Here is a 16,361-nt window from a genome sequence, read left to right on the forward strand (position 1 = left end):
TGCAAGACTACCTCTTCACCACAATGGCACACTTCGACAAAGACTATGCCTCTTTTAATAACGTTTTAATCATCTTTTTTTTTTTTCATCCTATCAGGCTGAAGGTGTTTTAAGATTCCTTTTTGTTTTGAAGACATCGAAGTTCCAAAAAGGCAACTGACTTTTTGTTTTAGACCAAAATAAAAAATGTTTCTATTTTATATGAATTTGGAGATTTTCTGAAACATTAAAGTGATAAAGGATAATGTTCAGTAATTGTTTTCCACCCTCTTTATGGACAGAAAATAGTCTCAAGTCCTCGAGTGATCCGGAATTGAAAAGACTTGTCAAAGAATGGGATTTCGATATCCAGGAATCAGTAAAGAAAGTCATGTCCAAAAAAGACATCATCTCAGAGGTTCATATAGAGTAAGAGATTACCATTGTTATTGGCTTGTGTTATATATTATGATGATTGTGCTCAATGTTACCCATTGCCCTTCCACTTTGTACCAGATTGCACACAATACTTCTATTTTTGACTCTATTTCTTCCTTTAAATGACTGGCTTCATGATTGACACTGTGTTGTCCACTCAACACCTTTCCTTTCCTTTTCAACAGTCCATCTCCATGTTGTTTTGGTCTGCCTTTTTATCTTTTTCCTGATTTGTTAATAATAATTATAATAATAATAACAACAACAACAATAATAATAATAATGATGATGATACACATCTAGTTGGAAACAGTTGGGTGCATGTACATGAAACACAACTATCTGAAAAATATTTGTTGCATACTGGGACTGAATAAAAAAAACCCAAAGAGAAAATATATGTAGTGCAATATCCACTTAACGTACTCAAGGCACTTTATAAGGGGTCCCTAGCAGACAGGAAAGCTTAACATGTAGGACAAGACATGATGTTAGGCGATAATACCATTTTTCCGACGGAGACAACACTGTTAATGTCCAGCTACTCATTTTACACCTGAGTCCGATGAGAGAATGTGTGAAAAGAGCCTTTTCTAAGGACTCAACATGCGCCACTCAGAGCGAGACTCAAACCCAGGACCTTCCAATCCAAAGGCGAGTGTCATACCACAAGACCACATAGCCACTCATATAATATGACATATCAATCAGGTTTATGTTGTTTGATTTTGAAGATTTTTCAGTTATTTATTTTTTTCGTTTGATATTTCTACGAATTAAAATAAACATTTTATTTGTCTTTTGTCATGACACTCAGCTTGTAACCGTTGGTCTAGGATTCAAGTTCCGATGTGGGTTGCTCAAAGTTGAGTCCTAGAGAAAGACACTCTACTCACAATTGCAGGGAGAGGGGGGGGGGGGTATTTTTTTGTGTTTTATGTTTGTCTTAATCGATTTTAAAGTCATTATTTTCATTTTGAAATTAATCATTATTTCCTTGTTTTAAAAAATGTCACCTTTTTCATCTCAAATAATTATTTCAAAAGCCTATAACTAAACTTTGAGCTTGATATTTTAAAAGGCTTTTGTCACATTTAAGTGGATACTAAAGTTCACTTTTTTCATTACTTCAGATTTGAGGGCAAATTCACAGATAGCCTAATATGTATCAGAGCCTACAACAAAATGTTAGAAGAAGTCGAAAATCTTAGACAAATCAAATACTCTGCAGATGACAAAGATCATGAGGATCGTTTATTAAAAGTGAGTATGATATTCATTGCAGAGACAAAAACCCTCTTCTCACCAACCCATCACAAAATCAGACTGTTTTTACTCGAATAGAAAAGCAACAAGTACATTCTATACATAATATGGTCCAGCAAAATGAGCTGTCCATAACAGTGTCAAGTTTTTTCTAGCTATAACAAAAAAATTCTCTTTAAATTGTGTGTTGTACAAAAGAAACCAAAATGATAAAATTGTTGTCGAATGTGACGATTTTCCTATGGTTGGTAAGGAGAGGGTTAATCTTGTCAATGACTTATGGCTTTTGAGTCGAGGCATAGGAATATTTCTTTTTGGGGTTTGCCATCAGAGTTTATCATTGTAATGGAATTACTGTTGATTTTAGATTTATTATTTTGAAATTCAAAAAGCAAAATTTTCTTTGAGGACAATATTATTGAGCTAATGGAAATGAATAGCAATTTCATAGACACAAAGGAATATATGATTAATCAGAATCAATAAGACTTTTATGAAATGAATGAAGATGAGGTCATTGCGGTTTAGATGGCCAGAAAGAAGAAAAGTTTTTCGCTAAATTCTCTCTTATTCACTATAAATGTTATTTTCTACACGTTTTACAATCATTTCGACGAAAAGAATTGTCGAGCAGTTTACCTTACTACATACCATCAATACTCATGGCCCAAAAGAGGGTGATTATGGGCATATCAACTTTTTTCCATCCTTCTATCTTATATTGATGATCACCTCAACTCAATCTTTCTAACTTTGGCCTTTGAAACATAAAGCTGTCTAACCAGCTTGTTCGCAAAAGCTGAGACCTTGCATTGAAAACTATTGTCAAGAGGTTCAAGACCCTTGCATTAAAAAAAAACAAAACAAATTCAATAACTCTCAGTTAGTTTCATTAAGGAGATGAATAAATAGTCATCACGCATATTCATTGGGTGTGTGTCATTTTGTTTGAAACAGAAACATAACTATTGTGTAAATTGTCATGAAATCATGCTGTAATTATAGACAAAGCAATGCTTTGAAAAGTCTCATTTGCTTTATTTGTTTTTCATTCACTGTGATTTTATAAACCTTATTGTTTTCATTATGACTGTATTGATGTTTTTATATTTGTTAGCATTTTATCTCATTATTTTAGTTTTTTAATTTCTGAAATTGATCTATGAATCTTCACTCCAAAATTAATTTTCGAATGTTGTCGTTTGTCATTGGATTTTTTGTCATTAACCTTTTACTTCTTCATTATTTTTATCATTTTTTATATATTAAAAAAAAAAAATCATAACTTAAAAAAAAAAATATTTTATTTTGATTGTATTTTAAAGTTATGGTTCTTATGGAAAGGGGAGAAACTACCTGACCGAATAGGAGAACATTGGGGTGCATTAGGGTTCCAAGGTCATGACCCTAAAACTGACTTTCGAGGCATGGGATTACTTGGATTGGAACAACTTTTGTGAGTAATAATTTTTATCTGTATATACTCAACAACTTAACAATAGATTGTTTAGAATTAAGTAAGATGGGAACAATTTGCTGATTGAATAGTGTTACATTTTCTTAGTTTGGTTCTTTGAGGGCGGATTTATTTGGATACTTGTTTACTGTTTTGAGACTAATGAGTAAAAGGATGTAAGAACTGTTTGTATGATTGCCCAGAAATGTTCAATGCCATTGGATTACTTCTCCAATCATTTCTTTTTGTTACGGAGAAACAGATTTTGTTCTTTGTGACAATCACTTTGATTTGAAATGCTTAATTTCTTGAATAGCAATAGTTTGCTGTTAGAAATGAGGACATAAAAATGCGGAACACACACCGCAACTTACTATCATTCACCCCACAATGCTCTTAATCTTACTTGATTAACCTTCCACAAGTTTGTCAATTGATTCATGGATTGGATGTAAAACTGGAAGTTGGAAGTGTAACCATCTTATCCTAGTGTTCCTGCTGCAAGCAACAGTGTCAACCATATATGTGACCTGCTGCTTCAAAGCAGTATTATGGCAGGATGGTTTAAATGCTATAAAATGAATTTATATTATTCAAATAGATTTTTAAAATGTGGAAAACTCAAACTTTACATTTCTGATCATTTTTATTTCAAAATCACTTATTGTCACCTGGTTCACCCCGTCATGATACTAGATTGTGGCCTTGGTGGAATCTTTTGCCCTCCCATGGTGGGCAGGCAGGAGGTCACTTGCAGTCTTCTATCCCCATATATCTGTTTTCTGAGTTAATCTCAATCTTTGTCTTGGAATTGGATTACTTGGTTGTGTCCTGGCTTTACCGTGGTCCTTGGCTAAGAGGGATACAGTCAGATGTTAGTGTTAGTTTTGGGAGATTATATTTTCTTTCCTTGTGAATACATTATGATTTGTAAACATTTGAGAGTATTCTTCTTAGTGTGATTGTGTCTGGATGAGACTTTTAGATGATCTCAAACTAGGAACACTGATAGTTTGCTTTACTTTTGGAATCTACATATGTTCCCTATTTGAACCAGTCCCCTTTGATTCTCCTTTTCTCATATGCTTTCAATTGTAAATCTAGAGTTTTTGGACTATCCCATTTTCTTCCTTTTCACTCATGCTGAAATTACCCAAAAGTGTCAAAAGTGCCGTAAAACTCTTTAAAACTTACAAACCAGATGGAGGCGGGTCTTGTATAGAAGATATATCATTTGTATTTTGTTGTTAGCAGCATTCATTTAGTGAGTATTTCATGTCGTTACCTAAGACCTTGTCTGTGTTTGTTTGTGTGGATCTGTTTTTGTGTATGTGTGTGTTTTGTGACCATAGGAGAAGTGGTGAGTTAGCCTGTGTACAGGGATGGGTGTATGCGTGTGATGTGCATGCATTAGTGAATTGTGCATAACTTATCTCTGTGATTTGAGACATCAGTATAAGGATCTTTTAAAATAAGCTCATTATTATTATTCCCTTATCTTCATTATGTGTTTATCAATTCTATTTTGGTCAAGGGGACCCAAATAAGTAGTTGAACAAATATTTCCTGTTGAACATTATTTGGCTTAATTTAAACGCTTAAAACTGCTTAGACCCTTATTTGTCATCAGGAAAAGAGCAGCCCAAAAATATTTTAAAATTATACTATGGTTTTTATCAGCTCCAGATTTTGGGCTATTTTAATTATTTACGGGGTCATGCATGAAAGTATTCTGCACTATTCATGATTATAAAGATCAATTTAAGTTTGACTTTATACCGACCCTGCCAATTTTGTTTATAGTGGCAATAATTGGTGTAAAGGTGACATGAACGTCTGTCATGGGTCGGATTAAACTGGGTGATAAATTATTAAGCTCAAATAAAGAAGACATTGAAACACTCAACTATTTGCCCAGCAGCTAACCAAAAATAACCCTCTGATGGGTTGTAGAAGCAGAGGTCAAGATGTGGAAATATCTATGCTGCCTCTGATCATATGAGAATGCCTGTGTTTTATTTTGAGAGCCTTCTTTTTATTTTCGTGTTCGTTTTGATGTGACTAATTCATCTTTTATCAAGCTGATGAAAGGGTCCCAGTGATGTAGATATGAGCATGTTGCACTGTATCTAGAGTCATTTAGTTTAAGATTAGAAGTTAAAGTGGCAGAAAAGTCAGAAACATATACACACTCACATATGAGTCTGTTGTGAATATGAGCTATTACAAAGAGAAATAACTTGAAAACAATAATTAGTATCTTAAATAATACATGAACGCTTTATTTTACTGGGATGTGTGAATGTTTTGACTTTTATGGATACGTTTAACTAAGGCAAAAATAAATTCTAAACATCCAATGGGAATAAATGCATTGTTAAAAGATTAACATTTGTCTATAGCTTTTTGCTGTCTTTGACCATTTTCAAAGCAATATATTCAAGGTATTCAATGCGCTTTATTATTAAAATAACTCCTGGTGCATCATGGCCTTGTTAGGCTTCTAAATTATTTAAACAGTTTGAAATTATTATTTTTTAACGTACAGCCATTATCTTCATGCATGACAAATTTTGGACAATGTATTATTTATCTTCATAGGCTGATGCATAGAGTATGTGTTCCCTTGTTTTCATTCTGCTCAGTCAAGCGTATAAGAACAACAAGTTTAGATTGTTTATAAATATTTAACAATTTTAGGTTGTTTATTTGTATTCTTTATTTTTCATAAAACTATTGTAATATTGTAGCTTTTAAGAAATATATAATGGAGTTTATTCTTAATACCATTCTCATCGTGTGCTTGATTAACTTCGAATTTGTCATCTCTTTGTGGACAGACTATATCTTGCACAGCAAAGGAAAATGCAGACTAATATTTTAGTTGTTATTTTTTTTTTGTTTGTTTGTTTTATTTTGTTTGTTTTTTTTATAGGGTGAGAGGGTGGGGGTTGGCATTTGCAAAGTTTTTGGGTTTGACTGTTAGGATTCTCAAATTTGATTTATATCATATAAGATAAAAACCATTAGTGTTTTTCCCTAACGGTGCATCATGGAAGTATCATTTTGTTTTGGAACACTTAATTAGGCTATAAGATTATCATCATTTTCATTATCTTTATCATCATCATCATCATTGTCGTGTCGCCGTTATCACCAACATCAACTTCACACAACCAATGTCAAACACCCCAACCAAAATAAGTTCTTACCACTGAGGAGTTAGAGAGTGTCAAAGAATGCGTTATATCTTTTGTATTTGTCGTGTAGTTTCATGTTGAATATCCAACACTTTTAAGCCTATTGAGTAGCAAAAATTCATTGAACAATGCCCTTGTATACATGATCAAAAGATCGTTTAAATTCATTCAGGCTGCTATATCTAATCTATGAGGCTCTAATTGGAATGTGCTATTTGTATCTCAATTTTATGGCTTTTTGAACAATCATTTGTTATAAACTGTTACTTGTTTATTCTTTTCCTCTTTTTTTTTCAAGTCATTTCCCTATTATTATGGTTGCTATGTGGTTTTGTGGTATGACACTCGCTTTCGGATCAGAAGGTCCTGGATTCGGGCCTCGCTCGGTGCATAGTGGAGTCCTTGGAAGACTCTTTACTCACATTCTCTCACTGTACTCAGGTGTAAAATGAGCACCTGACAATCAACAGCGTTGCCTTTGTCGGAAAAATTGTCATATTGTCTAACAGGCATCATGTCTCGTTCTACATGTTATGTTTTGCTGGTAGTCAAGGATCTTTTGTAAAGCGCGTTGAGCACATTTAGTGGATATTGCGCTATATAAAAGCTCTAGTTTTATTATTGACTTCATTATATTAAGTGCCATCATTACCATTACCATCATCATCAGCAGCTACAGCATCAGCATCATCTTTGCTTTGAAATGGTCTTCATCAAAGAGAATATAAAACTATTTTGTTACAGATTGATATACGAATAACTTTCAAACCTTTCTTAAAATAAAGGCAGTTCTTTCACCAGTTGACTCAAATGGTTAAAATCTGACAGGACATAATGATTGGTCCTATGATGTTTGGAATAGTCATGTGGTTACCCTGTTGCCAGTTACATTTGTGCGCACCTAAGACTTTATTACCCGACTGATTTGGATCGCTGATGGCTCAAAAGATTCTTCTCAATCTATGTTAATTTCCACAATACTTTAGTATATTAATTGGAATCGCTGGGTGGGGTCTTTTTTACCTCCCATGGTGGGTAGGAGATCACTTGCTGTGTCTTATATCTCCCTACATCTGTTTTCTGGGTTGCTTTCTATCTTTGTCTTGGAATAAGATTTCTTGGTTTGTCTTGGCCCTGGTTGGAGTCCTTGGCTGAGAGGGAAACAGTCAAATATATAGTATTAATGTGGAAGATATTTCTTTTCCTTGTAAATCATATCTGTTATGTACTACAACATAAAATATTGGGTTTATCTTGTAGTAATAATGTTAATAATAATAATAATAATAATAATAATAATAATAATAATAATAATAATAATAATAATAATAATAATAATAATAATAATAATAATGATAATATTAATTATAGTGTTGATGATAATTATAATAATACTATAATAGTATTAATAAGAAAAATATGATAGTAATAATTATGATATATAGAATATATATATATAAATGTCTCATTTTAAAACCATTATATATACTTTTTAAGATACTTTAAGTGTAAATGCTCAGTTATTTATGTATTTTTGATGAGGGACATTCATTGGGTTTGGTGGAAGATAACTATATATCATACCATTGTTATCATCAATTTTGTCATTATCATCATCGTCATCTTGATCATTATCATCATCACCATCATCATCAACAACTTTGCTCCCTCTTGAACATCTGCCTTTTCCGGCTTCTCCTTTCTTCTTCTTCTTCTTCTTCTTCTTCTTCTTCTTCTTCTTCTTCTTCTTCTTCTTCTTCTTCTTCTTCTTCTTCTTCTTCTTCTTCTTCTTCTTCTTCTTCTTCTTCTTCTTCTTCTTCTTCTTTTCTTCTTCTTCTTCTTTCTTCTTCTTTTCTTCTCTTTTTCTTCTTCTCTTCTTCTTCTTCTTCTTCTTCTTCTTCTTCTCTTCTTCTTCTTCTTCTTCTTCTTCTTCTTCTCTTCTTCTTCTTCTTCTTCTTCTTCTTTCTTCTTCTTCTCTTCTTCTTCTTCTTCTTCTTTCTTCTTCTTCTTCTTCTTCTCTTCTTCTTCTTCTTCTTCTTCTTCTTCTTTTCTTCTTCTTCTTCTTCTTCTTCTTCTTTCTTCTTCTTCTTCTTCTTCTTCTTCTTCTTCTTCTTCTTCTTCTTCTTCTTCTTCTTCTTCTTCTTCTTCTTCTTCTTCTTCTTCTTTCTTCTTCTTTCTTCTTCTTCTTCTTCTTCTTCTTCTTCTTCTCTTCTTTTCTTCTTCTTCTTTCTTCTTCTTCTTCTTCTTCTTCTTCTTCTTCTTCTTCTTCTTCTTCTTCTTCTTCTTCTTCTTCTTCTTCTTCTTCTTCTTCTTCTCTTCTTCTTCTTCTTCTTCTTCTTCTCTTCTCTTCTTCTTCTTCTTCTCTCTTCTTCTTCTCTTCTTCTTCTTCTTCTTCTCTTCTTCTTCTTCTTCTCTCTTCTTCTTCTTCCTCTTCTCTCTTCTTCTCTTCTTCTTCTTCTTCTTCTTCTTCTCTTCTCTCTTCTCTCCTCTCTCTTCTCCTCTCTCTCTCTCTCTCCTTCTCTCTTCCTTCTCTTCCTTCCTCTCTTCTTCTTCCTTCCTTCCTTCCTTCTCCTCTCTCTTCTCTTCCTCCTCTCTCCTCTCTCTCCTTCTCTCCTCTCTCCTCCTCCTCCTCCTCCCTTCCTCCTCCTCCTCCTCTCCTCCTCCTCTCCTCTCCTCCTCCTCCTCCTCCTCCTCCTTCCTTCCCTCCTCTCCTCCTCCTCCTCCTTCTTCTTTCCTCTTCCTTCTCTTCTTCCTCTCTCTTCTTCTTCTTCTTCTTCTTCTTCTTCTTCATCTTCATCTTCCTCTTCTTCTTCTTCACAGAAATACTTCTCTCCCCTCTCTTCTTTCCCTTCTTCATCTTCCCCCTTCTCCTCTCTGATTTCCTTTTTCTCAACTTTTTCCTCTTCCTCTTCTTTCTATTTCTTCTCCTCTTCCTCCTCCTTCTCTTCTTCCACCCCTCTCTCTCTCTCTCTCTCTCTCTCTCTCTCTCTCTCTCTCTCTCTCTCTCTCTCTCTCTCTCTCTCTCGGTTGTATTCCTGTTTCTTATTATTTTATTTTTCAACCCATTCCACTTACCTTCAGTTTAATGACGTGTTTCATTACCCCTCCCCTCCCCGTTACCAGATTCTTTGCTAAAGAGTATCCAGAGGAATCAAAACAGATACTGTCTCAGTCACATCATCCCAAACTGGGGTAAGAATTGAAAAGATGATGTTATTTTAAAACCGTATCCAAAAATACATAATATCCATTTTGTAAGTTGTATAGAAATAATAAACTTTTCCCCATGATTTAATTGTTTTATGCTGGATATCAGATTGTCTAGGTTTTCTTCATTTCAGTCCAGGATGGAATGAAATTGACAGTAATTAGGCTTCAAAGAATTAAAGTTAAAAAATAGCTAATACAAACAACAGTATAGGAGTTACTGTAATGGATACAGTTCACCTCATGGCTATCTCAAAGTCTAGAAGATGTGTTGAGATAAAAGCTGATTAGAGATGTTAATGATAATAATAATGATAATACTGATAATGATAATAATAATAATAATAATAATAATAATAATAATAATAATAATGATAATGATATGATGATGATGATGATGATGATGATGATGATGATGATGATGATGATGATGATGATGATAGTAATATATTGATAATAATAATAATAATAATGATAATAATAATAATAATAATAATAATAATAATAATAATAATAATAATAATAATAATAATAATAATAATAATAATAATAATAATAATAATAATAATAATAATAATAATAATAATAATAATAATAATAAATAGCATCTCTACAGCGCATAGCCATGACGATGTCGTGCTCTATGCGCTTTACATTGGCATTATTACATTGAATCATACATTTGTAACAATAATCTAATAGCACACATACTGTCAATTGACACCATATATAAAACCAAGTAGTACAATACAATAAAAGGTTCTATGCAGGATATTTCTCATAAAATAAATAAGTTTTAATTTAGATTTTAAAATAGCGATGTTTGGTGCATCTTTTTCACTTTTTTGGAAAGAATTCCAAACTTCAGGGAGGCACTTTCTGTGTCTTCTATCCCCGTATATCTTTTTTCCAACATGCTTTCTGTCTTTGTCTTGGGATGAGATTACTTGGTTTTGTCCTGATCCTGGCCGGATACCCTAGCTGGGAGGGAACCAGTCAAATGTATAGTTTTGGGAGATGATATTTTTTGTCTTGTAAATCATCTCTCTGTTATGCACTGTACAAAACATATTATATATGATTTGTAAACATTTGAGCGTGTTCCTCTTAGTGGGGACCTGTTCATGTGTCTGGATGATACTTTCAGGCGATCTCAAATTAAGTACTTTGAAAGTGTTCTCTTGGAATCTACATCTGTTTCCAATTTGAACCAATTCCCTTTTGTTCACCTTTTCTTGGGTGCTTTAATTGTAATTCTGGAACTTTGTACTATCCCATTTTCTTCCTTTTACTGGCGCTGATATGACCTTAACGTGTTGCAAGCGCTGTAAAATCCTTGAAAACAAACAAACAAACAGGTTATGTCAAAAAGTAAAGAATTGCAATAATCTAGTCGAGAAAGAATCAGTGTTGTTACAAGTTTTTTTATTTACATCTAGAGTTAGATAATTACAGTTAAATGAAATTCTTTAAGCTGATAGTTTAAAGATTTACAAAGATTAGAAACCTGGTTAGACATAGACAGCTATTTTAAACAATTAAATAATTGTGTTCAATTGAGGATGTAATTCATATATTTATTATTTGTATAACTTACTTGAAATTCAAATATGTTAATTTACAAAATATCGATGTTCAACTTGGGGGAAAAGCCAACCCTGCAGATTTAGAAACTACCAACGATATAACAGTCCAATGGATGTGAAGGGTTTCATCACATCAAAATAAAAGTATTTTCATGGAATAGTTTACTCACTATTTGTACTCATGATGCCCCATTGGTTGACGAGTGATCTTGACCTAAAATTTAAAAAAACCACATATACTTGGAGTGGAACAGTTTGCGATGAGGCCATAGATATACATATTTTTTTAGTTTGTGGTAGGTCTACTGATCAGTCAGTCTGTAGTGTCAGCCTCCTGTTTCTGTGCCACACTCTGATTGCCATGTAATTGGAAAGTCGCTTTATCAGAACAGCCGCTTAATTGGATCGATCTGTCGTGACAGCATTTTTGCTATAATATAATTTCCACTGGTTAACTGTAACACATGCTGGTTAATTGGAATGATTTCAGATCTTCAGGATGTTGCAAGAATTCAGTTCTTTCCAATAAATTAAAAAAAAAATAAATATCCATATTGAGATTCATCATCATATCGTGTGCGCCAGTGGTGGATCCATTGGATGGCTTCAGGGGTGCAGCCTCTCAGGTCCATATCACTGATATGTGGTCCAAGTTCGCACTCGTGAAGGATGTGGTCCATGTTTTGAGCCGTGTGTCCACATTGACATCGGCATATTAAGATTAACAATAATGGAATCATCCAAATGAAAAAAATAGATCTTTTAATTGAAAAGGGCATCAAGCTTGTCACCGCCCATTCCCTTTTATATGATAGTATATTATACTTTGCCCTTTTGTCTGTCTTGGAGAACAACAAATAAAGAATGAGAGCTCTGATAATGACACAATGCTTTATTTTTGCTTTTAATGCAGCGTCTTGATTAAAATTGTACTTACACATATAGTATATGATTTATTGTGAAACAGAATTCACGTGTTTTTGATTCATATAGCTTGATCTAAGGAAAAGGAGTGTGACAGTTTATTATACCTGTGTTGACATTAGATCTGATCTCTCATTCTCTTGGTATCATTATTCCCACTCACACATAATATTAAATGTTTTGTTGTTTTTTTTTAAACAGAGGATAACATTTTAGACCAACAATTGAAAGTAACTTTGTAACACTTTTGTTTTCATTACCACAAGAGACATGCATGTAGTTTTGTTAGGTTGTCCCATTTATGAAAGTCACTCATTGAATTGGTTAATTGGAACACAGCTTAATTGGAACAATTTCTGCGCAGCAGTGCTGTTTCAATTAAGTGGCTTGCATTTTATTAAGATCATTTTTTGTCATAATATTGGTATCAGAAATTTTAAAAATCTGGGAATCATAACTTATTTTAAAGTATTTTCTTTGTCATATAAGAGATAACTTTTAAAATCTTAGTCATTGAAAAAAGTGGTTAAGTAAATTTTTTATCACAAATCAAATAGGGTTTTTGAAAAAGGGTAGCCCCATTATAAAATCTGTTGCAATAGAATTGCTTGGGTCATATCCTTTAAAACACTTTGCCCCACGAAAAATGTCACTGTTTGAAAAGGTTTCGGATCATAACACTTTGATCTCAAAGGCAATGGCACACAACTACATCATCAGCTTGCCTTTAATTTTTTGTTCTCAATGGTCCAAAGTCATTTTTTTTTTTTAAAAAAGACCAATCATCACTATCATAGCATTATTTTTATTTGAAGCAGATTTTAAAATTCCTGGGACTTTCCCCTTTTATTTTTTAAGCTTTCTGAATTTCTCATTACCTAAGAATACAGAAAAATATCTTTTTTGGTGGCTCTATTTGTCTCTATAAGGGAAAATCATCTTTGAGTAATAAGACCGCAAAGGGTCCTGACGTTTTCAATATGGACAATGCCCCCTTTTCCCACCCCACTTCCCCCTCATCCGTGAATTAGGTGAATTTGCTCGTCAATATAGTGCTGTTGTTGGGATTCAAATCTGGTTGATGATGACCATACCACTGGCTTAATGCACTTTTCATGCTATGAACGACAAAAATATGTCTATTAATAAGAATGATTAATTAAGTCGTCTGCCCTGTACAGGTTTTCTTTGGCCATAGTCGGCATCAACCTGACACAAATGGGTCACTCCTTCCTGATGAAACGACAACTCAGACCACATTTCTACACTTTATCCAAGGCAGAACCAGATCTTAGCGATTTCCACCAAGTTTATTGTAAGTATGGGACTTGAAATAGGGAGAAATAGATCTGTATACTTTGTATTTTTAGATGGTCACAGTTTTCATGAAGGAGATTGCATAATGTGCTTATTTGTTATCTTGACCGTTGATTTAAAGTTTTCTAAAAATTATAATTTGTAAACTATGTTACTTATATTTGGTTTGTGATAAATAAGGACGTTAATAATTAATAGTCCTCATGCAAAATTTGAATTATATCGAGTTCTAATCCTCTGTGACTGAATAAGATATTTTGAAGGAATTCCCTCTCAGATATCCAAAAGGACTTGTCTCTTCATTTACAATTTACATTATATTTCATTGTATCAAAAAATACCAAATTCATGTTTTTTTCTTGCTTTTCTCAAAATCCACTTAAGACTCATGTTTATTATTTATCCTTCAATTTGTATGCAATACTCATGTTTGTTTTTTTTTTTGTTTTCTCTATATATTTTTCAGGTTATCTTTTGTACGAGTTTACGCAGTTCTGGATTGCAGAGAATCCGAAAGACATAATGGAGTTCAATCATGTTAGGAACAAATTCAAGTCAAAGGTCAAGTCTCAGCTGAAAAGTTCAGATTGCATTTTGCTTACTTCATTCCAGAAGAAACATCAACACCTATTGTGAATGTTCAATCAATCTTTATTTGCCTACTGCTTTGAAAATATCTTGATACATATTTTTACTGGTAATTATAGGAGTTGTAAAATTAACTTTAGCAAAAGAGAAAAGAGAATGATAGCCTTGCTTTTAGAGGTTTAAAGGGTGTAAGGCTTGGTAAAGCTTTTTATTGTCGAGGTTTTTTTTTGGTCATTTTTGAACACTTTATTATTATTATTTTTATTAGTATTTCATCAACTTAATATTGACTATTAGATTCAACCTATCAACCAGGTTAACGATAGTCTTTCGGCCTCACACCATTAGCCAAATTTATAATTTGGATATCTTCCTTAGTTCTCATTCATTTCTGTAAAGCAGCAGAAGGATTGTGTTCCTGTCATTTAATTTATTGGCTGTAAGAAGTGTTGATGTTTGATCTGATTTTTTAATGATTTCATCCCCTAAGGTCCTTGTAAGTTTGATCTAAATCTATTCTCTCATCTTCCTTTTTACAGACGCTGAAATGACTTGATAGTGTCAGAAGTGCCGTAAAAACACCAAAAAAAAAAATTGCCTTTGAGTTCCATTTTTTGGTTAGAATTATGTTTGGATTGTTTACTTATTTACGTTTTAAATCTTTCCATCACATACAATAAAGTTTGTAGTTCATCCGTTTTCACACAAGCCACAGTCAAGAGTTCACGCGAAAGACAAAGGGTTTCTGAGTTAAGCTAAAGATCTGAAAAAGTGTGTAGTAAAGGAAGAATGATTTTTTGGGATGGTTTGTTTTTTTCTCGTATTTTTCTTTCTTGCATTGTGTCGTACTGTTCTAAATACACTTTTTCATATCTTTTTCTTACACCAATGCCTACTTCCTAATGAGTCACTTTATTGGTTTCTGGGTTTGCACTCTGTTCAAATTTAATTTTGGTGTTTTAGTAATTTATGTTTATTGATTGAATACACGATGGTCTAATAATAATAATAATAATGCTGAAAAGAGGCAGGTATCTGAGTGTGTTTTTTTTCCATGGGAAAGTCATCTGCTAGTCTAACGATTCTAGTTTATTAGATTCTATATGTTAGTGCAATATAGCCTGTTGCTTTCATATATTGTGAACTAAATATTGTTTAAGTTGATTTCCCTTATTAGCTTTTAATGATGTCGAGTTTGCTGTTTCTTTTGTTTCCTTCTTTCTAATTTTCTTTCTTTCTTTTATCATTTCTTGTTTACTTTCTTTCACTCTCTCATTCTTTTTTTTTTTTTAAACAGCAACCTTGTCATCCATTAAATTTGATTTCAAGAAAACCGAGGTTTGAAGCGCTCAGCTTCAAGTCAGGCTTCTAAAAACTGGGCAACAGATTTTTGTTTTTAATGACAACCAAGTGCTTGATTTTTGTTTTGTTTTGTTTGTTTGCCCAACTAATGTAACCAGTATTGAGAGACGAATATACACAGTTGTATTTTGAGGTTTTTACTGTGTTTATGTCAGAGATATTGTTTTGTTCTTGAATTGGCTCTGGCGTGTGTACAAGCGCGCAATGTCCGAGAAATAAAGAGTTTGAAACGGAGCGGGAGATAGAAGAGAGAGAGAGAGAGAGAGAGAGAGAGAGAGAGAGAGAGAGAGAGAGAGAGAGAGACTGTTTTGGAGTATTTATCATTAATTTACTATATTATTTATTCATTCCTTTAATAAACTACTGAATTGAAACTTACATTTGTCTTTTGTTGTTTTTTAAACTTTTATTTTTTTAAAATTTTTTTTGTGTGCGTCAGAGAGGGCTAAAAGCATATTAGTTTTGTTTCGGTCACATAGATTCAAATAGTATACTAATCGGGTCCAGAATGACTTTGGTGTGTATCATGATAGTGGCAGCCGGATTAAACAAATCTGTAACGGGATGTAAAAGAGAGGCTACTTTTAATTAAAACAAAATACATAAATATGTTGAAAATAGTCGTAATGAAATAAAAAGGTGTAATTATGTGGTGTAGTGGAATGACTCATGGCTTGGGTCTTGTAGGTCCTCGATTTGAATCTCGCTGTGTGCACTGCCAAGTTAAGTCCTTGGAGAAGGCATGTTAATCATATTTTCTCACCATATTCAGGTTGAAAATGAGTAACTGTCAACAACATTGTTTCTGAAGAAATGAAATTATAATCGCGCTTCACAGACTACAAGTCTTATCCTACATATTGTACGGGGTTCCTGTTGGCAAGGGAACTTTTATAACACACTTTGAGCACTATTAGTGGGTATTGCGCTGTATGAAAGTCAAGTTTAACTCTCTCCTTACCAGCTATTTTCAGATTTGACCCGAAACTACATACTCACCCAACACAAAAATAGATTTTTCAGACAGAATAGTAACGA

At 33.2% G+C, this 16,361-nt stretch overlaps 1 protein-coding gene across 1 annotated transcript in view; it reads left to right on the top strand.

The window, feature by feature from the left end:
• Nucleotides 1-15,701, top strand: part of LOC144971145 (ELMO domain-containing protein 2-like) — a 21,774-nt gene extending 6,073 nt beyond the window's left edge. Inside the window, exons 3-8 of the mRNA XM_078911600.1 lie at nt 282-408; nt 1,551-1,680; nt 3,009-3,139; nt 9,463-9,531; nt 13,238-13,371; nt 13,840-15,701. Coding sequence (XP_078767726.1) covers nt 282-408; nt 1,551-1,680; nt 3,009-3,139; nt 9,463-9,531; nt 13,238-13,371; nt 13,840-14,009 — 761 coding nt within the window. The 3' untranslated portion in view covers nt 14,010-15,701. The remainder of the gene's footprint in view (nt 1-281; nt 409-1,550; nt 1,681-3,008; nt 3,140-9,462; nt 9,532-13,237; nt 13,372-13,839) is intronic.
• The last annotated feature ends 660 nt before the right edge of the window (nt 15,702-16,361 follow it).

This window comes from Berghia stephanieae, chromosome 4 (assembly GCF_034508935.2).
Source record: "Berghia stephanieae isolate SIO BIC M18660-M18661 chromosome 4, UCSD_Bste_1.3, whole genome shotgun sequence".
NCBI lineage: Eukaryota > Metazoa > Mollusca > Gastropoda > Nudibranchia > Aeolidiidae > Berghia > Berghia stephanieae.